Source organism: Pithys albifrons, chromosome 3 (assembly GCF_047495875.1).
Source record: "Pithys albifrons albifrons isolate INPA30051 chromosome 3, PitAlb_v1, whole genome shotgun sequence".
Taxonomy (NCBI): domain Eukaryota; kingdom Metazoa; phylum Chordata; class Aves; order Passeriformes; family Thamnophilidae; genus Pithys; species Pithys albifrons.
This window is the reverse complement of record NC_092460.1, coordinates 60,393,604-60,421,388: the sequence shown is the minus strand read 5'-3', so window position 1 is coordinate 60,421,388 and position 27,785 is coordinate 60,393,604. Positions and strand designations below refer to the sequence as shown.

At 35.8% G+C, this 27,785-nt stretch overlaps 1 protein-coding gene across 2 annotated transcripts in view; it reads left to right on the top strand.

The window, feature by feature from the left end:
• The window catches only part of METTL25 (methyltransferase like 25), a 44,863-nt gene extending 17,365 nt beyond the window's left edge, over positions 1-27,498 (top strand). The window contains exons 5-12 of one of the 2 annotated variants that reach the window (XM_071552139.1): positions 1,682-1,826; positions 10,553-10,647; positions 12,642-12,671; positions 13,734-13,807; positions 16,149-16,242; positions 24,931-25,005; positions 25,622-25,693; positions 27,230-27,498. In XM_071552139.1, coding sequence (XP_071408240.1) covers positions 1,682-1,826; positions 10,553-10,647; positions 12,642-12,671; positions 13,734-13,807; positions 16,149-16,242; positions 24,931-25,005; positions 25,622-25,693; positions 27,230-27,325 — 681 coding nt within the window. In that variant the 3' untranslated portion in view covers positions 27,326-27,498. The remainder of the gene's footprint in view (positions 1-1,681; positions 1,827-10,552; positions 10,648-12,641; positions 12,672-13,733; positions 13,808-16,148; positions 16,243-24,930; positions 25,006-25,621; positions 25,694-27,229) is intronic. The other variant, XM_071552140.1, reaches the window with a different exon arrangement.
• The last annotated feature ends 287 nt before the right edge of the window (positions 27,499-27,785 follow it).

The window sequence follows — 27,785 nt, the reverse complement described above, 5'->3', positions numbered from 1 at the left end:
TGCTCGCTGTGCCTGAAGAAATGTATATTGAGTTAGATGCATTCTTTTATGGAATGACAAGGACATGCCTATGTGCAGTAGTAACCGAACTATTGTATTCCAAGGCATAATTCATCTCTGAATCAAGACCGTAGATTTGTGCTGATGGTCCTATAACTTGAGCAAATAAATGCTACTGAGTGAGTATCTGAGAATGTGTGGAGTAAGCTCATGTCTGTCTGCAAAAGACACCCTAAGCAGCAGGGTTTGTTGATGAATCATATGCCTTTACATTTGCACAGCTGGATTTTGTATCCTCTTAGGATGTAATTTCTGTGATGTAAAAGGTAGAAGAAATCCTGTATCACTGCCTTTCCTTATATATTAAAAAAAAACCTGTCAGAAAAAGTGAAAGAGTAGAGGATGTTTTACTGTTTTGCACATGCATGTACTAGGTAATACAGATGGGTAAGATCAGATGAGAAAATCAGATAAAATTAGAATGATTATGGAAAGGTAACCCAACTGAGTGACCCTGGGCTAATTTCATGTTAATAACCTGGAGAAGAGAAGGCTCTGGGGTGACCTTATAGGACTTTCCAGAACCTAAAGGGGGCCTACAAGAAGGCTGGAGAGGGAATTTTTACAAGGGCATGAAGTGATAGGACAAGGGGAAATGGCTTTAAGATGAGGGAGGATAGATTTGCATTAGATATTAGGAAGAAATTCTTCACTATGAGGCTGGTGAGCCACTGGAACAGGTTGCTTAAAGAAGCTGGGGATGCTCCATCCCTTGAAGTGTTCAAGGCCAGGTAGGATGGGGCTTTGTGTAACCTGGTCCACTGGAATGTGTCCCTCCCTATGGCAGGGGGGGTTGAAACCAGATGATCCTTAAGGTCCCTTCCAACCCAAACCATTCCATGATTCTTTGATTCCGTGATTAATAAATATGGCTGAAATTCAAAGCAACATCATGTTTACCGTGTAGATTCCAACTAATATTGCCAGAAGGGAAATACCATGTTATGAATGGTGAGAAGAGGGAAAATTTTGATGGAGAAATGGAGTGATAAGAGAAATAGCAGGAAAGGAAAAGCAGGAAATAGAATGGACAGAAGAACAGAGCATCTGAGCCTGATGTTCTTCCTTTGTGCTATGGAACAAAATGCCTATTTGTTGTTGAATAGGTGCAGGCATACTGTGAAACTGTCAGTACTACAGTTTTGGAAATAACAAAGCCTGCTCTTCACCTTCTGTCTGTATTTAGGAAGTGGTTTTGATTTCAGCAACTTAAAGGTGCAGAAATTCCACAGATAAGTCCAGCCAGATTTACAACAGTAAGTCTTAAGTAAGGAAAAAAAGTAGCAGTGGTACTAATAACAAGAACAGAAAGGTAGGAAAGACTGTGTCCAGTCAACACATAGATGTTCCTTCCCTTCCATGCAGCTGTTATTCATAGTCTTGAACTTCTGCTGCCACATGACTGGCTTTCACTGTGTTTTCCTAGCACTGAAGACCTTTTATTAGCATTGGAAAATTCTAGGACAGAACAGTAAGTCTTTGTAGAGTTGTATATTTCTGCCCTACAGCTCACTAACAGTTTGCAGTATATTTGAGTTTTGGAGTTCATTGTTATTCACGCTCTTTCAGTTGATGATGGAGATGCTTTATTATTGTCTTCTTTTTTTGTTTTTCTTTTTAGAACTGTGTGATGGTGGGTCTACACACATGTGGAGATCTGGCCGCAAATACATTACGAATTTTTACTGCCAAGCCTGAAATCAAAGCTGTTTGCAGTGTGGGCTGCTGCTACCATCTGTTGTCAGAACAGTTTGAAAACCAAGAAGGTAATTCTTCTGAGATTAACTTGTGGCTGTAAGTTTGCGTATTGAGCGTATTATGCCTGTTAATTAATAACCTCCTTTTATTTGTTCCTTTCTAGTGGCTCTTTTAGACCTGGTTTTAATAACACTGTGTGGGACATTCACTCCCGGATGCCCTGTAGCTTTTCTGTTATGCCAATATTCCTTACTAAGATTAGGGACATTAATGCATAATGTTTTTATGTGGTTATGAATACAGCTGGTTTTATTTCATCACTTCACTTATAAATGTGGAGGCTTTTTTAGTCCAGTGTGTTTCCATCCTTTCAAAATATTTTGTACCAGACTTTGTCCTTGACTGTCTACACGCAACATCCTATTATGTTGAGTTGTACATATAAAACTATGAGCAGAATTAAGTTCTTGTAATGTAAGGTAATACTCAAAAAGCATTCATCTGGATGCTGTGATCTGGGTTATTGCCAGTTTAGACCATCATGGAACTACATACATAACCGTTTTTCTTGGGGATACAACCTGAAAATTATTTTGGGATCCACACCATAGCAAATTTTCCTTCAAATGTGGAAATTTTTCATTTTTGAAAGAAAGTTGGTATTTTTACTCTAAATACTTTTACATGAAATTCTGAATAACAAAAAACATCTAAGCAGCTGGCTTTCCTGAAACAAGTGATACATAGCTGAGCTGTCTAAATGACCAACTGCTGAAGCCCTAGAACCTGATCATCATATCAATCAAATCTGAGACAGGGGTGGATTGACAAAGTTTATATCAGCTCTTTCAGGGAACTTCACAGACAGAAAGGCGGGTGAAACCCAGCTGTTGCTCTTTAACAGTTAGCTGCTCAGGCAGCTAAAGCACAGTTCCAAACTGACCATGACATGGGCTAGCTCTTGCTTACTTTGATAATATTTTCATATTATTTTTTATTTGCTCTGCAACAATCATAAATGTTTTTGCAGTATATTAGTCTCAGTTCTTTCACAATACTTCAGCTCCCTCTGAAAACAAAGAAAAAAAATGTAGTCAAAATCCCTAAGTCATAGAAATGCAATTAGTTAAAAAACATACAATTCCTTTTACATCAGAGTTTTAAGAAATTAAGAACTTTCCAGGTGCTTGTCATTAAGTCTGAGTGTCTGAAAAGTCAGTTGTTTCATATTATTATTGCAAAGAGGACATGGCTTCCTGTTCTTGTAGGATTACTTTTTCCAGACTAGTGCATAAGGCTGTGCTAAATTATTGTTAGTCCAACACCACCAAAAAATCAGATGTGATAACCTGTTGTAAGTTCAAACAAACTGATATGCATGCATGCTAATAATGTGATACTGTAGTTTCATAGCAGAATGGAAATGAAGCCAAACTGCATGTTGAAATTTATAGCTGTTTGCTTTTTCTCAGCTTGAAGGATAGAAATTTGGGCAGAATAAAAGAAAATTACAATATTCTTTTCTTGGGAAACAACACATTGTGCCAGTGGTGCTGAAAAAATAGATTTTTTTTTGTTTTGTACTGTTACTATGAGGGTGCATATTCTGAAATCTGTAATGCTGTTGTATTCCTTTACTAAGTCCTGTACTGTATGGCTGGTTCATAAATGGGCAGGGGAGAGCTAAGAGCACAAGGACCGACAGTGTCTAAGATTTCTTCCAAGTGAAAATGAGAGAGTTCAGACCATTATCTTGTATCTACTCTTCCTATGCATGGATTTCAAACTGACAAAGCATTCTAGAGGATGCTAGAGGACTCTTAACTAATCAGATGGTATGGATCCAACAATTCTACACTTCTACAAGCAGTAAACTAATTCCTCATGCAGCTGTCTGATGCAAGTTGAATTTTGCTGCCACTTCCACAATGGACCAAATCATAGCATTTAACTAGCAAATGGCTTCTGGAGGTCATCTGGGTCAGATCATGGTGCAAGGCATAGCCAACTTAGATTACGTTGTTCAGGGCCTTGTCCATTCATGTTTTGAATATCTCCAGGGGCAGTGATTCAGCAGGCCATTTCAATGTTTTCCCTCACCATGAGGTTCTTTTCCTTATATCTATTCAGAATTTGCAGCTCTTGTGCATTATCTATTGTCTTTTTCATTTTTCACCACCAAGAAAAGTCTTGCTAAATCTTTTCTGTTTCCTTTCCTTTAGGTAGTCAAAAACAGCAGTTAGATCCCTCCTCAACCTTCTCTGCAGCCCTCCAGTCCTCTTGCTACAAATAAATTCATTTCAGTCAGTGTGGTGGGCTGGAGAGCCCAAAGAAGCACCTTAGATAGTCTCACTCTCACAAGTGCTGAAAAGGGAAAATAATCACATCACTTAACCCCTGCTAGGCTTCACTATGAAGCTTTGAAGTACCATCAATTTTCTGCCTACCTTAGAGTCCACCTATCTGAGTCATATCTTTCCATTTTGTCCATTTTGAAACTAAGGACACCTTGTGGAAAGACTTGCTAAAATCAAGGTAAACTATGACTGTGCCATTTGCTAGTTTATTGAACCAGTCACTGCATCACAGCAAGCATTAGTTTGTCAGTCCTTTGTAAATTCCTGCCAGCTATTCTCATCTTGGTCTTTATTGGCCTTGGCATGGTTTCCAAGAAGATTTGCTCTGTAAGCTTACTGAGACTTACTGAACTTATTCAGGTCAGACTATAGCGGGGGATGGTGTTTGCCTTTTTCCCATAATCAGAAACTTCCCTTTAATGGGCGTGACCTGTCAGATACTGAGTGTGGTCTCATCTGGAAATGCATCCTCTTTGGTCACATGCACTTGCGTATTTCTGGTTTGCTTTTGTGGTCCTTCAGCCAATATGATCTCTGCTGTAGATAGTCCTTCACTTGTCCAGGCTCTGACACTATGCTCAGGGAAGCTACTGGAAGATCTAGGCATCAATCAGTGATTCTAGAGATCTGCAGAAGTGGTACACAGAGAGAGTAGTTTGAGTATTAGGATGCAGTGCTAGATAGAAGATGTTCCTAAGAAGCAAAGAGGATTGGGCAGAATTTGCTGCAACACAGGAAATCACTTGTTTGAAATCAGTCCAGTATGCAGGGGTTTCTCTGTAAGGACACAGTGGGAAGTTCTGTTATAAAGCATTTTATAGTTATTTTAAATTGACTTAGTGGCTTCAAAGTTTTAAAAAAATCTGTTTTAAAAGTGTCACTGTGCTATTTTGTATTATTTTTTGCCCTCTTTAAAAGCTTTTTTATTTTCTTGAGGTGCACACCCTTAAAGTCAAGGTTGTGGCAAGTCCACCTCAAAGCTCTTTTCCCCAAATAGCACATTTTCCATCTTTGCTGTTTCTTTACTGTGAACTCAGATCATTGTTCTCTTCAATCTGTGGTTGAAACAGATGAACCAGCTCACAAAAGAGCTGCTGTGGACTGTTGGCTGCCATAACCTGAGATGGCTGGACAGGGTGTAGTTCAGCAGTTAAGATTTAATACCAAGATCAGTCTGGTTTGATTTGATTTTTCACTTTATATTACCTGGAATTAACTGATATTCATAGGAAGAAAATTTACCTATTTTGATGCCTAACATAATGTTTGTAAGTCTGAGGTGGTGAGTTGACAAAATATCCAGAAAGTGTTACTGTGTTATTCTTGGTGAGCTACTGAATCATCTTGGTTATCACAAGTTTGGAGGGTTTTTTTGTCTCTGAGCTGACTACAGGGAATAATGCATTACATTTCTCATATATTCTAAAAATAGTAAAGATATTGCAAGATTGCCTGATTCAGTTTGCCATTGGACTTGGTGTGAGCACTTTGGGAGTATTTCTGATTAAAGTAGTGCCAGCAGTCACTGTCTTGGATAATGCAATCAGTGCATAGTGTCCTTCTATGTGTATAAATAAGGTAAATTAATCTGGATATTTTTATAATGGGACCATGTTTCCGATTATGCTGGAAATCCTCATTGAAGTCTTAATATCATGAAAGCTTTTGCTTTGATTTATTACTACCGTCAACAACCAAGAGGTGCTGTGTAATGCTGAATTTCAACTCAATTTAAAAAAGTTGGAGCCAATGGCTTTGAACACTGTCTTTAAATTTCACTGCTGTTATAAGCAGTACCAAATTCTCAGTTTCAGTTAATAAGGAATATTGTGACATCTCTGAACAATTCTAAGTAGTTTTACTTCAGCTCTCTCTAAGGAGAATTGTCTGTTTATACAGAGATTCTTCCATGGATAAAATATATGTAGCCATTAGTATAATTGATTCCTTTGGGGTTTTTCTTCCCTGTTACTGCATTGGATAGTCAATTGCATCAGAGTAGTAAGGATTTTACTATTTATTAGAGACTTTTTACATAAACCTAATACATAGTGAGCCATTATGGCAGTTTTTCTGAAAAAAATCAGTTTGCTAATGATTTTTAGGATTAAAACAGTAAAGATCAGGAGAATAACCACAGGATGTGATTAGACTATAACAATTGATGGGATAAACAATGATCTGACTAGTTATTATTTATAAGTATTTGGCAATTTGAAATAAGACATAGGTGTAATTGTATGGGTACTGTCAGCGAGAGCTGTCTGATAGAAGCTGTTTTTGAGATTGGCTTGAGTACTACAAATTGTGAACTCCAGCTTTTGTAAGGATTACCAAAGTCACATCACTGCTGGGCAGAGGAGTCCTGAAGCCCTGTGAAAGCTGCGGAGGGTAGTTTCTCAATACTGCACTCTAGAAGAAGTCAACAAAGTTTTTACAGGATAAACTTTGAGTATTAAAAGCTAGTGAATATGATTAAGGGAACCAAAAGGGTTGCAAAGGGTAGTCAAAATTCACACACAAACTTTTATCATATTTGTGAAACCTTAAAAGGCCTTGAGTAAGGTGGATTCAGAGGACAAAAACTTTGATACTGAATTTTTTAAGGGATTCCTTATGCAAACAGAACAGCTTCATATCACTCCATTCCACTGAAATATAAAAGATTTCTCACTGTTTCAGAGTATTAGACTACAGATGATTTATGTGTTGCCTATGTATATTTTCAAAGATATTCCACAGCCAATGTCTTAAAATAGTTATCACTGATACCATGGCAACACAAGAAAACACTTCCAAGCAAAAGATCAAAAAGCTTCATTGTCTTCCCAAGGCATCTTTAGATATTGCTGTGTACGGCACATTCCCATGAATTTGTGACACAGCTAATGACTAAACTCCAGATGTTTCCTATAAAAATTGATCCTGAAAAAAATATGTAACTTGAAAAAATATGAACTAGATGAATTTTACAGATGTTCAATGAAAGTATTACCTATTGAAGTTGTTAAGGTGTTTTTCATTAATAAATGTAGGAGGAATATATTAAAACCTGAAACCATTTTGCATTTATATTTTATCTGGGTGTACAGAGTAAAAGATTAGAATTGAGAATGCCAAAGTTTTAATAATACACAGTAAATAAAGCATTCACTAGGTCTGGGTTTTTAAAATTACTTTGATGACAACTGATTCTATTTCCTGTAAGGAAAGAACATTTTTCTTCCCCACTGACCCTATTTCCCGTATAAAAATCCTGCTTAGTCATGGATTTTTTTTTTTAATACAAACTCAGGGAACTGTGAATTACATGACCGAGGAAGAGTTAGTCTTTCCCATGCAGGAAAAAGGTAGTTAAGTAGTTTATCTACAGATAACAGAATAACAGAAGTAGACTGCAAATCTACGATGTCATGGAAGATAGATGCTATGGAGGACCTGGAAAAGGTTATTTGTGTTTTAGTACTACTTTTATGAAATTTTACCATATATACAAAGAGACAAAGTAGGATGTATTTGAACAACTTTGAGGAGAGATTAATTTCCGCTGACAAATCTCAGAAGAAAAAATGACTTTTTAATCCTTTGAATTATATCCTCAGCCAAAAGCAGACATGAGGTTTAGGGCTGGGATTTAGAGAGTCAAAAAGCCTCTTAGGACACCAAGGCTGGAAAAGGCACACCAAGGGAAGCACAACACTGAACCAACATTGCTGCCTCCACACCTTTCTGATCTGGGTCCCCCCATGGAACTCAAATCAAGCTTCTTTTTCTAGTAACAGTAAAACTTGTTGGTCTGCTGTGTTTTAAAAACCATATTTTACTGTAAAGCTTTGCGAAGTAGAGTTTAAGTGTTAACACACTAGAAATTGTAGTATTACTCTTAGAGATGAAAATCTATGGATGGCCTGGTATTAAAGCTATTGTAGAAGTTTGTCCCATTCTCTTGGATTTCCTTGTAATCATTTGTGAACGTACAGAATTATACCTTTATCTTACTTCTACTAAAATATATGGTTTTCTGTAACTACTAAAAAAGAAGAAACATCAATAGAAAATTGCTGATTTATAATTGCAATATTTGCGTCATCTCATTTTATTAAATGTGTGATTTAGTCTTTTTTAGAAATTAGCTTAGAGGTAAATTTATATCAATTTAACTAGTACATTCTAAGATTATACCCCAGCATAGTGTCAGTCCAGCTCATCAAATGATTGCCTGAAATTCCCCTTTTTGTTAACAGTTCATGGAACAAATTCTGCCTGATTGTTTGCCCTGTACTGTATTATAACATGATTGCTTCATGTGCTGTTGAACACTGGCACGGTTTACTGTGAAATTTTCCATGGAATACTGGTACTTAAAATGTTTCTTGAGTATGTTTGGACATTTATACAGTTTAGGCAGCTGTTATGTTGTCAGATAGAAGCACAATAAGGTATTTAGTGAGCTATATAATATTAAGTATATCTGAAAATAATTGTAGGCATTAAGAGAATTTTCAGCTTTTAAAAATGTAGTACTTAGATATACATGAACTTTATATTGATATATTAATCCTACAATTTTTATCAGTGTGTTTGAGAGGGGACTGGATATGAAAATATAAATAGGACTTAAGGCACTATTGTAGTTGTGTGGTCAACTTTGGATATACACAAGAAATTCTTTCTAACTTAAAGCATCGGTTTCCCTCTCTTTTTCTGCTACTTTAGAGTTTCACTAATTTACATGAAGACAGTGCTTTGCCTAAATATTTTTTTCAAAGGTGTCATAAATTCCCCAGTACTATGCATGAGTATAGTGCACTGATACTGGGATTGTAGCTGACAGGGTAGGAACTTTAACTTGCATGGATGATTAATTTGCCTAGAAGACAGGATGTAAATTAGAAGAGATTTTCTTGAAAAGATCAATGATTTCATCTTTCTAACTCAGTTTGCAAATTTTTATTTTTAAATATTTTAACATATGTAATAGAACGACTTATTAGTGTGAATCATAAAATGGGAACCATGGCAGTCATTATTGTCTTTGAAAAAATGTATTTAATAAGTTCCTATTGCCATCTCTGCAGTAGAAATACCCATATAATTAATGTGCTCCATAATTAGACTTAAAGTTAATTAATGTTTTAGAGCTTGTCATGAGGTATTTACAAGTTCTTAGTACATTCCTAGTGCTAAAACCAAATGCAAGCAGTTTTGTAAAATTTCATCTTTATTTCTAAAGAATTTTCTTTCTCCTTCTGCTAATCATTTGAAATTAAAATCCTATTCTTAAATCATGGCCCTTAAATCAATATTCACCCCCTATGGCCTCTGACATTTCTCAGGGCTAAAAGGAGACCAAAGGGTGAGGTTGCCTGAAGAAGATTACCTGCTTGCTGTTACTTTCCAGAGACCAACTGAAACTGGGCACTACTGCTAGAAAACCAAGGGCTGTGGTGGGGAGGGTTCTTCATAGTTTTTTCTCTTTTTCTTTGCTTAAATTTATTAAATGAATTCTGCTTAGATATATGTATCTCATACTGTTGTTAAATTTGAAGTTGTGTTTCTGCTGTCCTCTTTTTAACCCCATTACTTGATTTATTCTTAAATATGCCCCAGTCATCTTCCTGTGCTCAAAAGCCAGGATCCCAGCCAGTTTGTGTTTTTTTTAAGAAAGTAGTAATTCTTATTCAACATTCTAAAAAATCAGCTGACAAATGTGCTAATGAAAACTCTAAACATTTCGAGTTTGTCTACATTAAAAATTTGGTATTAAGAACATCTAGAAAGTAATCTCTGTAGTTTAGTTTTCCCACATTTGCATTAGTGTTAAACATGAAGAATTGTGTTGTTATTCAAAATATAAATGATACTGAAACAAACTGAGCACAGATTATGATGCAAATGCTTCTTGATGTTTGGAGAAACAGCGAGAGCCTTTGCAGCTGCTCTTTTCTGGAAAACAAATATTCTGCCTCGCAGCAGAACCGGTCTTTCAGAACTGGAATAAACAAATACACATTGTTCTGTGTGATATTTAAAAGTTGTTTATGATAGAATTAGAACACAATGAGAAGTAGTACTGAAGTCCTGCTTCATGGAATGACTGCCTGGCCTACATCTTGTGACTCATGGCATAGCATGAGGTAGCATGAGGATTTGGAAGCTTTTCTCTTGTCCTTTTGTTTTTTTCAGTGGATTTTTGTAAAGGACATTCACTTAAAATTGTTTTGGAAAACAGAAAATTATCAGAAATTCAGCATAAACCCAAAACATCTGTTACAGGGAAAACATGTTTTTTATAGCACCACCACAGGTTTTAGTACTGGATGAGAACAGTTAAGTGTTTATGCTTCCATTAACTACTGCTCATCTTGCCCAATCCATTGTGTATTCTGTAAGTATGCGGCAAGGCTCTGCCTTTTGGTTTTTTCTTCATTTTGCAGAACGCTGTGACAAAGTGTGGGGATTTCCCATGTCTCAGTACTTGAAGGACAAAGGCTGGTGCTGTGGTCGCAATGCTAGAATGTCAGCATGCTTGGTATGATTCCCCTTCTCTTGTTTTTCCTACTGAGAGCTTTGTCCAGATGTTATACGATTCGTTGTTTTTGGCTTCTAATCCTAAAGCCATGACTTTAATCCAAGACTATACAGAATAACAACATTAATGTTGTAAGCTTGATAAATTATATCCAAAAAAAATAGTATTGACCTTCCAGCTAACAGCATGAAAAAAATGAGTAGTGACAGAAGTGTATTTTAAGAGCGTACAGAAAGGCCAAACCTTTGCTGAAACCTAAACAAGGTAACCCCTCAGAGTAATGGTTCCTGGCCAAGGACTTAGGGGGAAACAAGGTAATTGTAGAAGGATTGCAATCAGGAACTCCCCCAATGCCTTCATGATTCATAATAGTGAATGTTCGGACTATTTGAAACCTGAACAAACTTGCCCATTCCAAAAACTAGAAGAGCTCTAAAATCCATGAGGCTTAAGAATCTGGAAACAGTGGGGTTTTTTTAACATTGCACCAAGAGAGGAAGTACTTCCGAGCCTCATCAAGGTAGGTTGATGAGCTGGTTTTTAATTTGAAAAAACAGATAGGTGCTGAAAATTTCAACCACTGTTTGCGTTAGAAGACCACTATTCCTTCCTTCTATTAATTTTTGATTTCTGGTATCCTAGTGAATTGCATCAGGTTATGGTTGGCCTCTGCTGCTAGCTCAGTACCTCTGTTACAGAGAACAGTGTAGACTAAAGACTGAGTGTAGGTTAATGTGTTTGGAATACATAAACTTGTACTACCATGAAAATTAAATGCTATCAGGAGGAAGTATAGGAGGACAGTTATTTAGTATTCATAAGGTTTAAATGTGTTACCATTGGAAAGTAAAAGAAAAGAATTGTTCATTTTAAAGATGTTGCTGTAAAATTTATCACAAAAAAGTGTTTTCTGAAGGGATTTGCCTTTTCTCTTTTTCTTGTGTCTTACAATACCAATCCTTCCTTAGCTGACACATTAGCTATTTCCTTTCCTATTCCCTTTCTTTTGGAAAAAGTTTGGGCTGTTTTTCAACAATGGTAGGAAGACAGTACTCATCATGCCGTGTATATCTATTTTAGATTTCTCAGAAATCACAGAAATTTGTCAGTTAGAAACTTTTTCTGTTTAAACATTCCCAAAAGGCAAAAGAGTTCTCTAGTGTCACTAGACACTTCTACTGTCAAGTTTGTGATTTTGTATATGCATTTTTCATGGCTAAGATTTTCCTTGCCTTCTATGTGGTACAAGAGAGCCAGCACAGTGCCACTACACACTCACTTTCTATTTTTTACTTTTTACTTTTTTGTCTTCATTTTACTACCATCTTTAAAACTTGTTTAAATTTTTATAGGCACAGTACCTTTTCAACTGTGAAAGGATATTCCATGTTTCTAGTTATTTGTCATTCTTTGTCACTATGGATCATAAAAAGCAAGTAGTCTTAACACCTACATCAGCATTTAGAGTATGCAGAATCTAGTGAAAAATAGTGCACACTATTTTAAAGTGCAGTCTCTCTGAAGTTTTATTTGATTTAACTTTATTTACAGCAGTTCAATTTATATGAGTTCTTGGGATTAAAACTAATACTGTACATTGAGCCAGTATTTACTTTTAAATAGTCAAATATGCAAAGTGAATTATTTGTATTTCAGTAGGAATAGACCCAAGAAAAATGCATTTCTTTGTCATGTTTTTACTGAAAGTAATACTCTGAAATTCTTATACAATACAAAGAAAAACAAACAAATTTTGCATGTCTCTAGTTCCACACAGTTGGATGTCATTACTTCTCCTATAAATAAACCAAAATAACAGGAGTAGCTGATTATGAGTACCTAAAGGTATTAACACTTTAAAGTGTGCAAGCTTGTTTTATGTCACACCATTAATCTTTTAAAATGTCATCTCCTCTGACTATTATACAATGTGTTTATAAAATGTTATGATAAAGAATAAACATATCAGCAATTTAATTCCTTGACTCTTAAAGGCTTTGGAGCGAGTTGCAGTTGGCCAAATGGTAAGTAATATTGTTTATTTTAGCCATTGTAAGTTAAAATGTGTTTTCTCCCTTTGAATGTTCTTAATCCATGGCCTTTTATTGAACTTCTGCATATCTGGAATCTAACAGACTATGTCAAATCCTCATAGATAGCAGATGTCATCGTGAAGTCACATTTTTATTGCTGTGGTTGTACTTGGTGAATCTGTTTTCTTTTGACAATTAAGAGTCTGAGGGAAAAAAGCACAGCTTAAAATTTAAGGCATTAAATTACTCTTTCTAACTTTCTTCACTATCTTTCGGCTAATACATAAATTCAGTGCAAATGTCCTTCTGATATCCCTGGTTTGGATCACTCACTAAACTAATGTAAAAATAGACATTGTTATGACAAAAGCTTGAACCTGTTAGAAACATCATCATTCTCATTTTTAATCCTTGTATATTTTTTCCCGGTGAATATTTTGAATTATTGTTATGCAACTTATCCTTTAGGGGATGGTGGACACCAACTGTGCAAGTATTTAAAAGGCAAGGCTGAGAGACTTCTTTCCATATGTAAGCCCACTCATCCCAGTAGTTTTTTTCCTGCGAATTTTTAGTTGAGAATCATTAACTATTTTTGTGCAAATAGAGCATCGTGCACAGATATGAAATTTTCAGTATATTCTTTTTTTAGCATAGTATTTTCTGGATGGTTCAAACCACAGTGTATGATGATTCAGCTAGGGAATTATTCCTTTTGTCTTCAAAACAGCTTGGGTAAATTGTTATTTATTTTGCATATTAGAATTTGGTTCATGATCATTATGCTTTTCTCTGTTCTTTTTTCCTCCATGAACCTTTGATCTTCAGAGTTTGGGGTTGTTTTTTTTTCCTTGCAGTTATGGTTATGTTAGAATCTGATACAAAAATATAATTTTGACTGGATGCAAGAACATTAGCAAATTTTGCTCTTAAATCTGTTATGACTGATTATAAAGAACATAATAAGTTGTTAAGGAAGCCAGTGCTGGTTTTGTTACTCTAATCTTAATTTCAGTGCCAATTTTAAATCTTTGCTGTTGTAATTTTTCACAGCTGCCTACAGAATCATTGTTTTACCGAGCTGTTCTTCAGGTTATTATAGAAGAAATTTATGGTGTTACCAAAAGGTAGGAATCTCTGAATTCACAGAATACCAACCAAATATCTGATTCTCTTCCACCTCTATTCTGTAGAGAAAGTATTTTGTATTACACATTAGTGTTAAAATGCAGGAAAGATTTGCTCATCCTAAATATGCATTACAAGTGTATTGCCTTTCCCTTACCTGTAGCTGAAGTAGGTTCTCTTTGTTATTGGGTACATGGGTAAAACATTCCTTCACCAGAGAACACTCAGCAAACTCACTTAAAAAGTCAATGCAATCCTGGGCTACTCGGTCATGCAGAGGTCCTGGCAGTTTTAATACTGCAGAAGGAAAAAACATTTCCATTTGTCCTGAGGAAAACTGCTGAAAGCTCAATGGCCATGATGGCAGTAAAGAGCTACTGTGCCTGTGCCTACTGTGGCAAGTATTGCCTTCTTGTAGAAAGGGATCTGAGGAGCTGCTGCTGAGAACCTGGCATCTGCATTATACTCTTTCTTGTGGTTGTAGTTGGATTAGATTTTATCTAATTCTGGAGGATGTGTGCCTGTTAACAGCTGGAGTATGTCCAGAAGCACACCTTCCAGTTTAATTTAGTTTGAAAATAACCCATTTTTTGACCTCTGATGCTATTCCACAGCTTGAACTAAGGCATGACAGGGGGGAAAACAGAAAATTCACTTCAGCAATATACTCCAGATCTAAAATAAATGCTAATGCTGATATTCCCAAAACTTATGCTAGATGTAAAGTCAGATAGCTTACCCTTCAGGTCACATTTCTGAAAGAAGAAATGCTTCTTTATTTTAAAATTACATAAAATATCTCACAAAGAGTCATGGCTGCTAAATTGTAAAGAAAAGAAAAATTGTGAGATAGATTTTTCATTTGTTAAAGGAAGTATAATTTGGAGGAAGTAATTAAGATTATACTTTTGAAATGAAAAGACCTCCCTTGGAAAGACCTCCCCCACCTCTAGTTTTATTTCTGAGCATGATGTTGTATGGCTTGGAATATCCCTATAGTCCATTCCATTCAGCTGTCCTGGCTGTGTTTCCCCTGCACTTCTTGTGCACCTTCATTCTACTCACTGAGAGCCAGAGGGAGAAACAGAGAAGGCATTGATTCTGTGCATTCTCTCTTTAGCAGTAGCTGAAACACTGAGGTGTTACTAGCGCTGTTTGAATCACAAATCCAAAGCACAGCACTGTACGGGCTGCTGTGAAGTTACCTCTATCCCAGACAGATCCACAAAACATCTCTTTTCCAGTAGCTTCTTTTAGGAGGCAGATGCCCATCTTGCTAAGAATGACATAACAGCATAATCATTTACTGATTTTCAGACTGCATCAGCCCAAAAGTTTAAGTGCATCTCAGTATTAAACATGACAATAGAAATGACTCTCAGTGAGTGAGTGTCATTGACAGCTAAACAGCATTAGAACTGCCACTGAAGAATCTTTCTATTGACCTCAGTAGATGTTAGCTCTGGTTTTTAGGTAAGGAGGTAGGGTTGTACTATGAATAAAGAAGGAGAAAGGTTTTAAACTAAGGTGTTTCTATTCAGTATTGTACTGGGAGAGTCAGGAGGAGTGTATTTCATGTATTTCAGCTGAAAATTCTGTATTTGAAAGTTTAACTCCTACATTGTAAAGGTGAAAGAGGAATTATGTTAGGACACAGTCAAGAAAATTAATTCAGACTTACAAAAACTTTGCATGTTGTTTCTCCAAGATACTTAAACACACAGAAAAGAACAAACATGAGTGACCTGTTTGGATTCTTCCTTTTTTTTAAGTTTTTGGGCATTATTTTAATGTTTTCGGAAAAACCCCACATTTTGGGCTGACAACAAAAGCAGGCTATTGAGTTGCAAGCAGAAGAAAATGCTGGCATCGTTTAATGAAATAAAAATTACAGGGATAAGATCACAAGGTAAAAAGCAAAAGTGGCATTTGCTCAATCCAGCGGTTGATGGTAAATAAATTACAGCAGCATTATAATAAATTACAGAAGTATAGAAGGAAATATCTGTCAGCAGAAATAAGAATTTTGTCATTCATATACGGAAATAAAAATACTAATGAAGAAATTAAAAACAACCTTCAACTAGCTCTCAAATTTATAGGTAAAATAATAACCTTACTATAACCATAATACAATTATACAGTTGCTGTGTGCAGAAATTACTTGAAGTATTAGCTGGATCATTTTAAGTGGAAGGAGGAAAAAGGCCACTTGTTACTAACTTGGCAGTAGTAACCATCCAGCTGATTTATTTCTCTCAAATTAAAAATAAAGTTAAAAATACCTGAATTTCTGTTGTTGGATGTATAAAAACCTACATCTCAATGCTGTATTTTCAGTGATCGACATGTTGGAAAAACTTTCTCCAAATCATCTTCCTTCATAGATTATGTTAGAAGGTCCCTGAAAAAGCTGGAACTGGATGATTCAAAGGTGAGTCACTAAATACAGACTATATGAAATTCTTATATCCCTGTAAGTTCTTGAAGTCAGCACCACAATGAAATGTTTAAGCCACTGAGTTGATTTACTTTATTTATTGCCATATGAATATAAAGCATAATCATTTTTATTCATATTAATATATCAAGTCCATGCTGGTTTGTAGGTATTAAAAAAAAAACAAATGAAAGCTGGGGTGTTTTCATGGGGTTTTTTGGAAACAGATTTCCATGTTTAAATTCTTTAAAAGATTCTGGTTTAAAATTACTTGAATGACTTTATATAATACCAATCCTTTTTTCTACATGGTGGTCATCATCAGAATTTTTTTAAGGCTTTCTGTTATTTCTGAAGTTAATCCTACAAATCTCCTTTGAGGCTGAAAATGTAACACTCTATTTTTCACATTTTGTTATTTAAAGGTAAGTATACTTTTCAGATGCTGAGTGAAGAAGGCATGAAGAACTTCTTGCCTGTGCTGATGCATCCAAGTCAAAGTAACTCATGCATCCTTCTAAATCCAGCTGAGATACTATCCTATACCAGCGTCTTGCTTTTTTCTCTGTATTTAAGTTTAAACTAAAAGCTATCCAAAAAATTATGAATACTGAATCGCATGGTAGATACTTCAAAGCCTTTTGATTTTCTTTTTTTTTTTTGGCAATATTATCTTGATCCTATTGGACACCTTTTGAAACGGAAACATGTGACATAGAAATATGTAAGATAAGCATTTCAGCCTGTGCAGTATGTTTCTCTTACAATTTAGTTTCCAATGTATTTGCAGTTTAGTTTAGCCTTTAGACAGTGTTCTTAAGCTGCCTCTGAAGACCTTTGAAGGCCTAATGTCTCTTTTTTTGTTTGAATTAGTAAATGTTAAGAAGAAATATTAAAATAACTTTCCTAGATAGAGAAAAAGAAGTAAATTCAAAATTGAGATTTAAACTTACAAGATCTTTTGGTGATTTTATTTATGTTCTTGAGTGTCTTGTCTTAGTACTACAACTGTTCAGTTGGTCAACAGATGGCAACATAACATTAGGCATGGAATATTACTGTGTAAAGATCACAACCATGCTAGGAGAACAAGCTGTGCAATGGATACACTAGAGAGTACTAGACAGATTGTTAACAAATTCAGTGCAATCAAAGAAAAAGTAGGAGTGGCAAGTATGTAAAATATTTAAGGTAAATGTTTTTGTAGTCTTTGGTAAAGTGGTGTTTAAAATTTGTAGTCAAAACGTCAAATCACTTAAAATTTGCCAGACACATCAAAGCATGAATTATGAGAAAAAGGCAAAACTAAATAAGCAAGTAAATTCAAATGACATTGGAGTCATGCTTACAGCATTAAAAAGAAGACTTATGCCTGAAATTTGCGGTATTTTAAAAGGATTCTATTTAATTCTGTTTGCAAATGTGGTTACCTCTTTGCTTTTCTGTATGAATAGGCATCAACATCATTCATTCGCCCCAGCTGAAAGTAAAATGATGTCTTACTCAGTGTGTGTAAAGTCACCCAAAAGCAATAATGGATTTTTTGTGTAATAATCAGTTTGCAAAGTTATTGACTAAACTCGGCTGATTTATTTACTGTTTTCCTTAAAACCAGTAAGCATAGAAACTTTGTGTCAAGGGGTCTGATTTTAGACATGCTACCTTTTGCTTGAAAGAGCCTGGACAAATGCAAGTTGCCCTGGGAGAAAGATGTCTGTCAACACTATTTCAAACTGCATGTTTGTATGGTTGCTAAAGACCTGATTCAAGCAAATGCTCCCTTTTGCTTATATTTCTCCTCATTTTATGTGCAGCTGGCTGCATACTGAGGTTTGGATTTTATGCTGATGTAAACAATATTATTTTTTATTTCCCAGCTATGTTGAAATCTGCAGCAGCAAAAAGCAGTACTATTTTGATACTACTGAGAGGAAAGTTGTAACTGCTCCCTCAACAGTGGTTCTGACCCTGAAGTTTTCATGGTGGAGTCAGCACTATATCTACACAATACTGGAGAATGTATTAAAATCCTCTCTTCAGAAAAAATACTTACATAGCTAAAAATGTGATGAAGCCTAAACATTTGCTCTCAAAGACAACAAAAATCAAAGAGAAATTTATGCAGAATTTATTTTTTAGCTTTATTTAGAAATTAACAAAAGAGCAGCTGTACTGCATAGACCAAAAGTCTATTTTATCTCTGGCAGTGGCCAAAAACTGATGCCTTTGGAAGAATATAAGGTGGGAGTAAGCATATAGGAAACATATTTCCAGAGTACTCCAAAATGTCCTTGTCATTCACATACAAAAAAAATAGGTAATCACTGTCTTAATACATGAACTTAATTAGTTCTGTTAAAAAAGCAGCTAAAACTTAGTGACACTGTGTAATACGACCAGAGAACTATGAAAAAAAAATTGTTTCCATATGAGCCGCTGTTCTACATGTGCAAAAATATTTTGTAAAATACAGAAGTCAGGAAACTGCAAGTCTCCAGTCTTTACTAGATTTATCAGAAAATTAAAAAGAACTTCATTTCTGTATGATAATAAAAGTACTGGAAGGTATGTATGTATGGCCAGACTTCGTGAACAGAGATTTGGGAAGGGCTCTCCCCACTTGGGTGTGCCCTTTCAGCCTGCGCAGTGGATTTTTTAGGTGAGGCACAGCGTGCACAGAACTGGCCCCACCGTTTACAGTCCTAAGGTCCGTCTGCCATGGCTGACTGGAAGGTAGAGGGGTATCAAAGAATAACAGAATATGCAGAGTTGGAAGGGACCTACGAGGATCATCGGGTCCAACCCTTAGCCCTGCTCAGGAACATCCCCAAGAGTCACACCATGTGCCTGACAGTATCATCCAAACACTTCTTGAACTCTGTCAGTCTTGGTGCTGTGACCACCTCCCTGTGGAGCCTGTTCCAGTGCCCAACCATCCTCTGGGTGAAGAACCTCTTTTTAATGTCTAACCTAAACCTTCCTGACACAACTTCAGGCCATTCCCTCAAGTGTTGTCACTGATCACCACAGAGAAGAGATCAGTGCCTGTCCCTCCTCTTCCCCTCCCAAGGAAGTTGTAACTGCAATGAGCTCTCCCCTCAGTCTCCTCCTCTTCAGGCTGAACACGCCAAATGACCTCAGCCGCTCTTCACATGGCTTCCCCTCAAGGCCCTTCACCATCTTCTTTGCCCTCCTCTGTACACTCTCTAATAGCTTAATATCTTCCTTATATTGTGGTACCCAAAACTGTACACAATATTCAAGGTGAGGCCACTCCAGTCCAATAAGACATGAACTAACCTGAATATACACAGCTATACTGGGAACTAAAAAGGATTTTTGCAGAAATTGAGAAAGAGGTACTTTTAGCTTGAGATTTCTTATGATCTTAATGTGTACCCTGTACCAGCTTCAGTGTGGATAACTTCAAATGACAGTGAATACCTGAAACGAGTTGGTCTTTCTTAAGAATATTTGTAATTTTGATGCTTTTTATTGTGTTCAGCCATGGAGCCAAAGCCAAAACAATGCTCTCCCCTTTCCTCTGAATCCTAAAGCAGCAATTACCTGACACTAAACAATCACAAAGTGAAGGTACTACATAGATTTACACACTTAATGCATTTACAGTTGAAGAGTTGACTCTTTCCACTGTTTTCTTGGATGGAAGGAATTTCAGCACACAGACTTTCTAGTTCCTTTGTTAGCTAGGGAAATACTAAATGAAGGCTCAGGTAACACTTGTATACAGCCTATAAGGTGTATGCACATAACGCTGTTCTGAAGTACAAGAGTTTTTCAAACAGACAAAATAGTATCCCAGTTATGGTAATGTAACATTTTAGTCTGACAAGGAATCTTAAGAGATGTGACTTGTATCTCAGGTATAATTATAAATAATATAGATTGCATTCATTTGAAATGCATTTTAAACAAAGTTCTAAATAAACTTAAGTCTCTCAGTAATTTCCTTATCTGGTTTACATTATTTTATACTATATTACATTACATTATTTTTAACTACCTCAGTCATGGAAAAATTGTAAAATTTGCTATATGGTCTCCCACATATTTTGAACTAATCTAAGATGCTGCTCTGCTAAAAGGATTGCCTTACTGCTTTCATGTACTCAGTGTTCCTGATGATGCTGGTACAAGAAGAGAGAGGAAACAAAATTGTGCAGTCAGTGCAAGGGAAAACAGTCCCTTTGAGGCAGAAATCTAAATGCACTGTGGAGTAACATCCTTACAGTGTCTCTCCTCTGTAGGGCATGCACAGCATTTGACAGTAAAAGAGACTCATTCAGTCAAAATACTCAGTTTAGGGAAAGACAGAGCTCTGAAAAAATGCTCTCTGAATAAATATTGTGTGGTATCACTAGTTGTCCCAAACACCGTGCCTGAATGTTTTCTTTTCAGCCTGTGCTCAATCAGCTCATCTAGGGGGCTGAAGTTCAAGCTGGATGTGCTCAGGCACTTGGTATCTCACGTGTTCTCAGGGCTCTCTTGACAGTCTTGTAGTGTTCACAGTAGATGAGTCAGTGCTATGGTATGGTTTTAGTGCCACCTCCCGTGTATGGTATAGTTATAACTAGGTCAGCAGAGACCTTGCTAGGTCCTCTTGGTTGTTTCAGCTGTTTGAGTGACCACATCAATCCACAAAGAAATTGGTTTAAAAGAAAGCTTGCACCACCATCACTGTCCAAAGAGGTGCTTTGGTTCACAACCTGATGAACACATGGACACATTGTAGATACATCAGGGAAGAAATACTGATGAAACTATTATGTATGAAGTGAAGGTTACTTGAGTGTCAGTAACATGAGCTAAATCTTTGAGTCCAGAATCAGTCTTAAGACAAGTACATGGTAGATGTGTCTAAGTTCTGTCATGTTCATACTATCAACATCATAATGTAAGAAAAAAGTTCATGCATATATTGGGAAATTTTTTTTTGAATACGCAAATGCGTGGCAACCCAGAAAACAGTTGCCTGGACAATGTTAGTGGCTGAATGGGGATTGCTTTGCATATAGAAGTAAAATTCTCCTGAAAATGCAAACAGTAATCTACTCCTACTTCCCCTTAGAAGGTTAACTGAAAGTTGCATTGAGTACCTTTTAGGAACCAAAGGCAGGTGGCAAGCTGTTGCAATTTCAGCCAAAGCCAGAGTGTCCTAGTTAGAGGGGCCAGAAGTGGGTTAGCACTATGTGCGTATAACCAAAACTGTGCATTCTACACTCTCTATGTCATTTCTGATGGATTGTTAATAACGGATTGTTTGCATCAGTTGCCCAGGGCACACCTGACACCCCAGGTTACAAGCTGGGTGTTAAAGAAGCCTGTGAGGCAGGAGAGTGTTTCTTTGTCTTCATACCAGTGACCCAGCCATGATAACTTACCTTGGGAGAGGCATTAGCACTGTCACACCCAGTCTGGGGGGTCATGTCTGCTAAGAGGCTATTAGGGTCTGGCACAATAGGCAGCTGCAATGACCTAGATCCTCAAAGGTTCCCAAACTATCCCATGACTCACAGAGTTAAATTACCCATTGTGAAACTTCCCACCCTTGGGGAGGTACTGGGCATTCCCACCTGAACCTGAGCATATATAATCTTCAGGTTTCAGGACTTCTGATACCACTAGTTGGATCTAGAGGAGGACCAGAATTTTGACAGGACTATGACTGGCACTCTGGACAAGACTGCAGTCATTACTTAGACAGAACTGTGACCATCATACTCACCAACAGATTTCCTTTTCTTTTACTTTGCATTCCGGGGGACCATATGGTGCTCAGCACAGGGGCTAATGAGCACCATCCTGTTTGTGTCCCAGGGTGCTGGGTTATATATCTGTTTTTGTGGGTTAAAAACCAGTTTTTCTCTCTATCACTGTATTTATTGTAATCTTTTTAGTAAATTGTAACTCTGACTTGTAATCTTTCTTGAGTTGGATTCATTTCTCCAACCAGTTTACTTTTAAATCAGCACACAGTGTTATCTGGTTTTAGTCTTCTTCTAAGATATTGACCACGTAGTTAACTACCAGTTATATTTTTCATGCCCTTCTCTATTAATGCTTTTTGGTGGACACTTTTTCTCTTTTCCACTTCACCAAACTTTTCTCTGAGACACATTCTGGAATAGTACCTAATCTATCCATGACAGCACGATGCATTCAGTCAGAATGTGTAATAAGTAAGGAAGGAATGGAAAAACACATACTTTAGTGTGGGATGTCCAGGAGACATTTTTGACCCACTTTCTATTTGCCAAACATTTCAGAGCTTGTTTTCTTTTACTTTGAATGGTTCATCTTGAAAAGCAGAAAGGTGTCATGATCACATTTTTCCAAATATAGATCTTTGTATTTCAATTGCAAATAGCCTGTAATTTCAAAAATCCATTATACTAAAACCCTATTAATAATCAGCTGAAATGAAAAGCATATAGAACAGAGGTTAAATAAACTATTTTGTTTATTTCATGATTGATATATTTTAGTTGGTTTGACTCTTTAGAGGGGAAGAGGAAAAAAAAGAACCTCTAAAATATTTGTACAGCTTTACAGAAAATAAAATAGCAATAAGATAAAAAAAAAATCCTATTAGTTCACATTAGTACTGCCAGATCAGCTTCTCAACCTTGCATCTGCACTTGGGAAAAAGTACTTTCTAAATTAAAAAGAATATGACTGAAATACTACAGAAGTTTTTCTAACCCCTCTTGTTTTAAGGCAGAGTTAGAATTTTGCATTGTTCCTGAAATATATTTGTCAGATCTTCTGAAAGCTTCCTATAATGGAGAGTGACAACCTTGCCAGTCCTTAATTAACCTCTAAGAAAAAAAGTTTCTTCAAGTTTTTGGCTGACCTTTTTTTTGCTGCAATACAAGCCCTGTCCTCTGTAGACACAATGAACAAACTGTTCTTTGCTTCTTGGTGATAGCCTTGTAAACACTTTTATTATGCCCACTCTCAATTTTGTCCAATTTAGCCTGGTCAGTTTCAGTTCTCTGAGTCTTTCTTCATAGGTCGTGTTTTCTAGATCTCTGATCACTTTTCTCTCTCAGGGCTTTTTCAGACAGTTCATTTCTTTCTTTGAAATCTTATGCCCAAAAATGGTGCAGTATTCCAGCTAGAGCTTTTCTACTGCCAGAGTTGAAGGATTACTTCCTGCACTTTGCAGGCTGCTCTCCCATATGTGCCACAGAATGGTGATTGCTGGTTTTTTGCAGTAGCACAACTGTGACTCTCACTCAGCTTATGATCTGCTATATCTCCCAGACTGTCATTTGGAGTTCCCCATTCTGAATAGCTGAATATTTCTGTCTGAGCCTAGTCCCTTCTGCTTTTCTGTACAGCATTTCAAACTTCTTTTCTAAGCAATGCTCCAATTTCTGAAATTATTTTAAGTTCTGGTAATGCCTTCCTGTTGCACATTAACAGACCTAATTAATATGGTTTCTATTCTGTTGTCTGCGTTCTTAATGAAAATACTGCATTCAATAATGTACTTCCAGTCAGCAGGTCTTTCAGTTGTTCAAAGACTCATTAGTAACTATTGTCTGGTGATGGTCATTCACTTTTCACTCACTTCAGAATACTTCAATCTAAAAGTTCTTTCTTTAATTTGCTTGTAAAATTATGATGTGAAAAGTTGTCAAATTCTTTCTGAAATCAAAATATATGAGAGTCAGTTGTTTTGCTCTGTTGTGAATGCTTTTTACCATCCTTATAAGTGAAGCAGACCAACTTGTCATTTGTTCTTGGCGAATTCATCTGCTTATCTTTTAGTGGTTTTAAATTCTTTATTTGTTCCACTTTTTCAGTGCATTGAATTTGAACTATCTGTTCTATAATAAAAGACATACTCCCTGACATACCCCCTGTAAGAACTTCTCAGTGACAATGACTAATAGTTCTGAAGTCCCTTCAGTCACTTCTTGGCTGTCTTAGATTAAGTTCATAATACACACCTGATTTGAAAACTTATAATTTTTTTAAATGTTCCCTAGTTTGTTTTCCTATTTTAGGCAAAGATTTTACTTTTTTGCAGCTGGACTAGCCACATGCTCTCAGATGATTCTTCTAATAAAAGTGTGCAAAAATATATGAAATGCTTCAGTTTCATAGTCTTTTGTCATATAGTCATAGAATCATTTTGGGTTGGAAACTACTTTTAAGAACAGCAATTTCAACCATTAACTCAGCACTGCCAAGTCCATCACTAAGCCATGTCCCTCAGAGCCACATCTACACGTCTGTCAGTGTCGTTACTTTTCTCCTAAGTTGTGGTCTAGCTCATTCCACAGCCATGAAAGAATAGATATACTGCTGTTGAGAAGGGGATAAGATATATGGGAAAGGAAATGAAAATGTTATCTCCACTTCACTGTGTAATTCTCATTTAAGAATGGCTGGAACTTTCTGAATAATGAATGTATCTCAGTATTTCGTGTCAGTGCAAAATGCTGTCTGAAGAATAGTTATTGTAAATTAGAACTGAGAAACTGCTATTGGAAAGTTATTGTAAACCTCAGGAAAAGTACTAATTTCAAAAACAAAACACGGATTTCATTTTGTAATGTGACTTTCAATTAGGAAAAAATATTTTATTGTAAAGTTCTCTCAAAAATAGTGAGAATAACTTTGATATCTTTTTTTTTAAATCTCTTCCAGCTCCCAGACAGCTGTATAATGGATTACTATGAAAAATACAAACACAGAATGAATGAGCTTGAAGCATTTAATATGGTAAAAGTTATAGGATTAATACTATTACCTTGTTTATATGTGTTAGTCTAGAAGAAAGTCCTGTTAAGTTTTATGTGGAGGTGGACTGTCTTACAGTGGAATGCAATATCAAAAAACAAAGCAGCCCACCCTTCCAAACTTTGGAACATATCCTATTCCAAAACTATATTAGGTGTAAGTAAAATAATAAAGTGAACACATGGAAGATTCTTTTTCAAGAGGGACTATTACACTGGAAAATGAAATGTCAGTCTCCTTTTAAACCTAGACTGGTCTCCATGCAGTTATTTCATAAAAATTCTTTTTATTAAAATTCATTATTTCCTTCTTTAAAATTATTCAGCTACATATAGTATCATTTTCTTGTTGGACAATGTCTGAAAAACAGTTAAATAACATAGTTCTCTGACTTTAGGGCATTCCATGCGTTTTTGTCTTTAATGTAGTCTGTTTTGAAGATGTCCATCCCATAGGGAAAATTAGCAAAGTGACATTTGTACAACAGAACCCCTAAAAGAAGTTGACCTTCCTGGAATTGTTCTGGGGAAGTGTAGCCATTTGGAAGTGTGTTGCCTGTCTTTCCCAAGAGGATTATAATATCTAATCTTTCTTTCAGTTGAAGGTTGTTTTGGCTCCTTGCATAGAGGTTTTGATACTTCTGGATCGTCTTTGTTACCTCAAGGAGCAGGTATGTTTGCATTATATTTTATGATACCTAAAGGCTACATCAGTGAAATGGAGCTATTTCAGTCAATTTATTACTGTGCAGACCAAAAGTCTCTGTTGCAGAATTATTATTCTCATCATATTTGCAAAAGTATAAGCATTCATTTCATTCAGTATAAACATATGCCCAGCAGATGTTTTTATTTTCAATAAAGCAGCAACAATAAAGTTTATGTTCTTTTAATTGTATGGTAATTACTAGTCAATAGGCAGTAAAAAAATAAATTATTTAAGTATGCAGCAAATCTCATTTTGCACAACATATTGAGATATTTATTAATTAAAAAGAATATTGGAAATGCAAAACAAACACTGTGCTGTTCATGTTAGAACTTCCAATTAATACGCTTTAGGATATATAATTCAAGAAATGTTGAATTAGATCCAAAATGCTTATGATTTTGTTTTACTGTTTCTTAATTAAGATCAATGATGAGAGGGTGCACTTTTTCCAACTGTATGGGTCAACCGAGGTATATTTGACTAACATAGAGCCTGGATGCATTTTACAAGTATAGACCTGGGATATAACAAGCAAATGCTACATTTACTTCATGATGATTTATTACACTGTTTCTTCTAACACTAATTTGGAACTTGGCCTGATTAACTCAGAAGCAGTGGTAATACTTTTTCCTAAATCAATAAACATTTTTCACACAAATAATAATTTGTTAGGAGAAAATGGTAGCATCTTCCAACTTCTGCTCTGGGCTGTGGTCAAAACTCATTCATATGAATAGCTGTGTTTTTCCACCATAAACTTTACATTTGAACAGCTCCATTTTATGAAAAGTGAAAACTCACTTTATTCTCTGACAACTACTGAGTTGTAGTAAATGTATGCTTTTGTTCTAACTGGTATTTTTACAGAGAGGTAATTTGAAATATTTAAATAATGATGTATTTTCCCAAATGCCAACCAGTTAAAAATTGCATAGAGATCTATATGATTTCCAAGATGGGAGATCAAACTTGCTGCATTTAGCACTATCCATTTTTCTGAATGGAATATATGCATTAATTTAATCTTGTACTGAGTGATTCAGAAAATGTGTTTAGGAAGAAAAATACAAATTATAAAAGCCATATGCAACATGATGACCAGATCCAGCTGGCCTGATTAATTTGAGAAGTCAGTTAATTAGCCGCAGTAGTAGAATGTACTGCCTAAAATGACTATAACTTGATCCTTAATTTCTTTGCTGTAGTTCAACCAAAACCCAAATTTTTATTGATGAAGGGGGAGTGGGAAGCAATAATTTAATAGTGCCAGAAATAATTCAATTACTTTAAAATACATCCTGTTGTGCATATCTTTGTTTTTTCACAACAAACTTTCCCTGGTTTTCTTGTTAGACAAGTGGTTTTCCCACTTTGCATTAATGATAATTATTTTTATTTTCAATTTTGTATTTCAAAATGTGGACCTATTAACATATCTTAGCTTTTAAGTCAAACACATTTTTATGTACTTTAATCATATATCATTTTACAGGAAAACATTGCCTGGTCTGGACTTGTGAAGTTATTTGATCCTGTGAAATCCCCCAGATGCTATGCAGTTATTGCTCTGAAGAAACAGTCATGTTAAGTGGAAGCAAATTGCAGAGAGGTTGAGAATTCTGAACTGATACTGTTATTTCCTCCCTTTTATTCTGTTATTTTTAATTGATTCCTCAAGTACACTCTTTGCTTTTCAGCTGCAAAAGAAAAAACTACAATGCCTCTTTGAATTTTCAGAAATAAATATCTCCTTTATAAATATGATGACTTCCTTATGTCAGTTATTAAAGAATGCTGAACATTTGACTTTATTCTAAAAGTTATGAACCATACTATGTGATTGCTATTTAAAATAATTTTTATGTTTCTTCTTTTTAAGGTGCTATGCTTATGTATCCATACTCCTTCTCTTGATATTTCTAATCTCAAGATTATACCTTCTCAGTTTTTACCAGTGGCTGGTATCAGCAGTCTCAGACAAGGCTCACCTTTTTTCTTTTCTGGATTCAGATGCTGCAGAGTATAAACAGAAAAATAACCTGCACTAT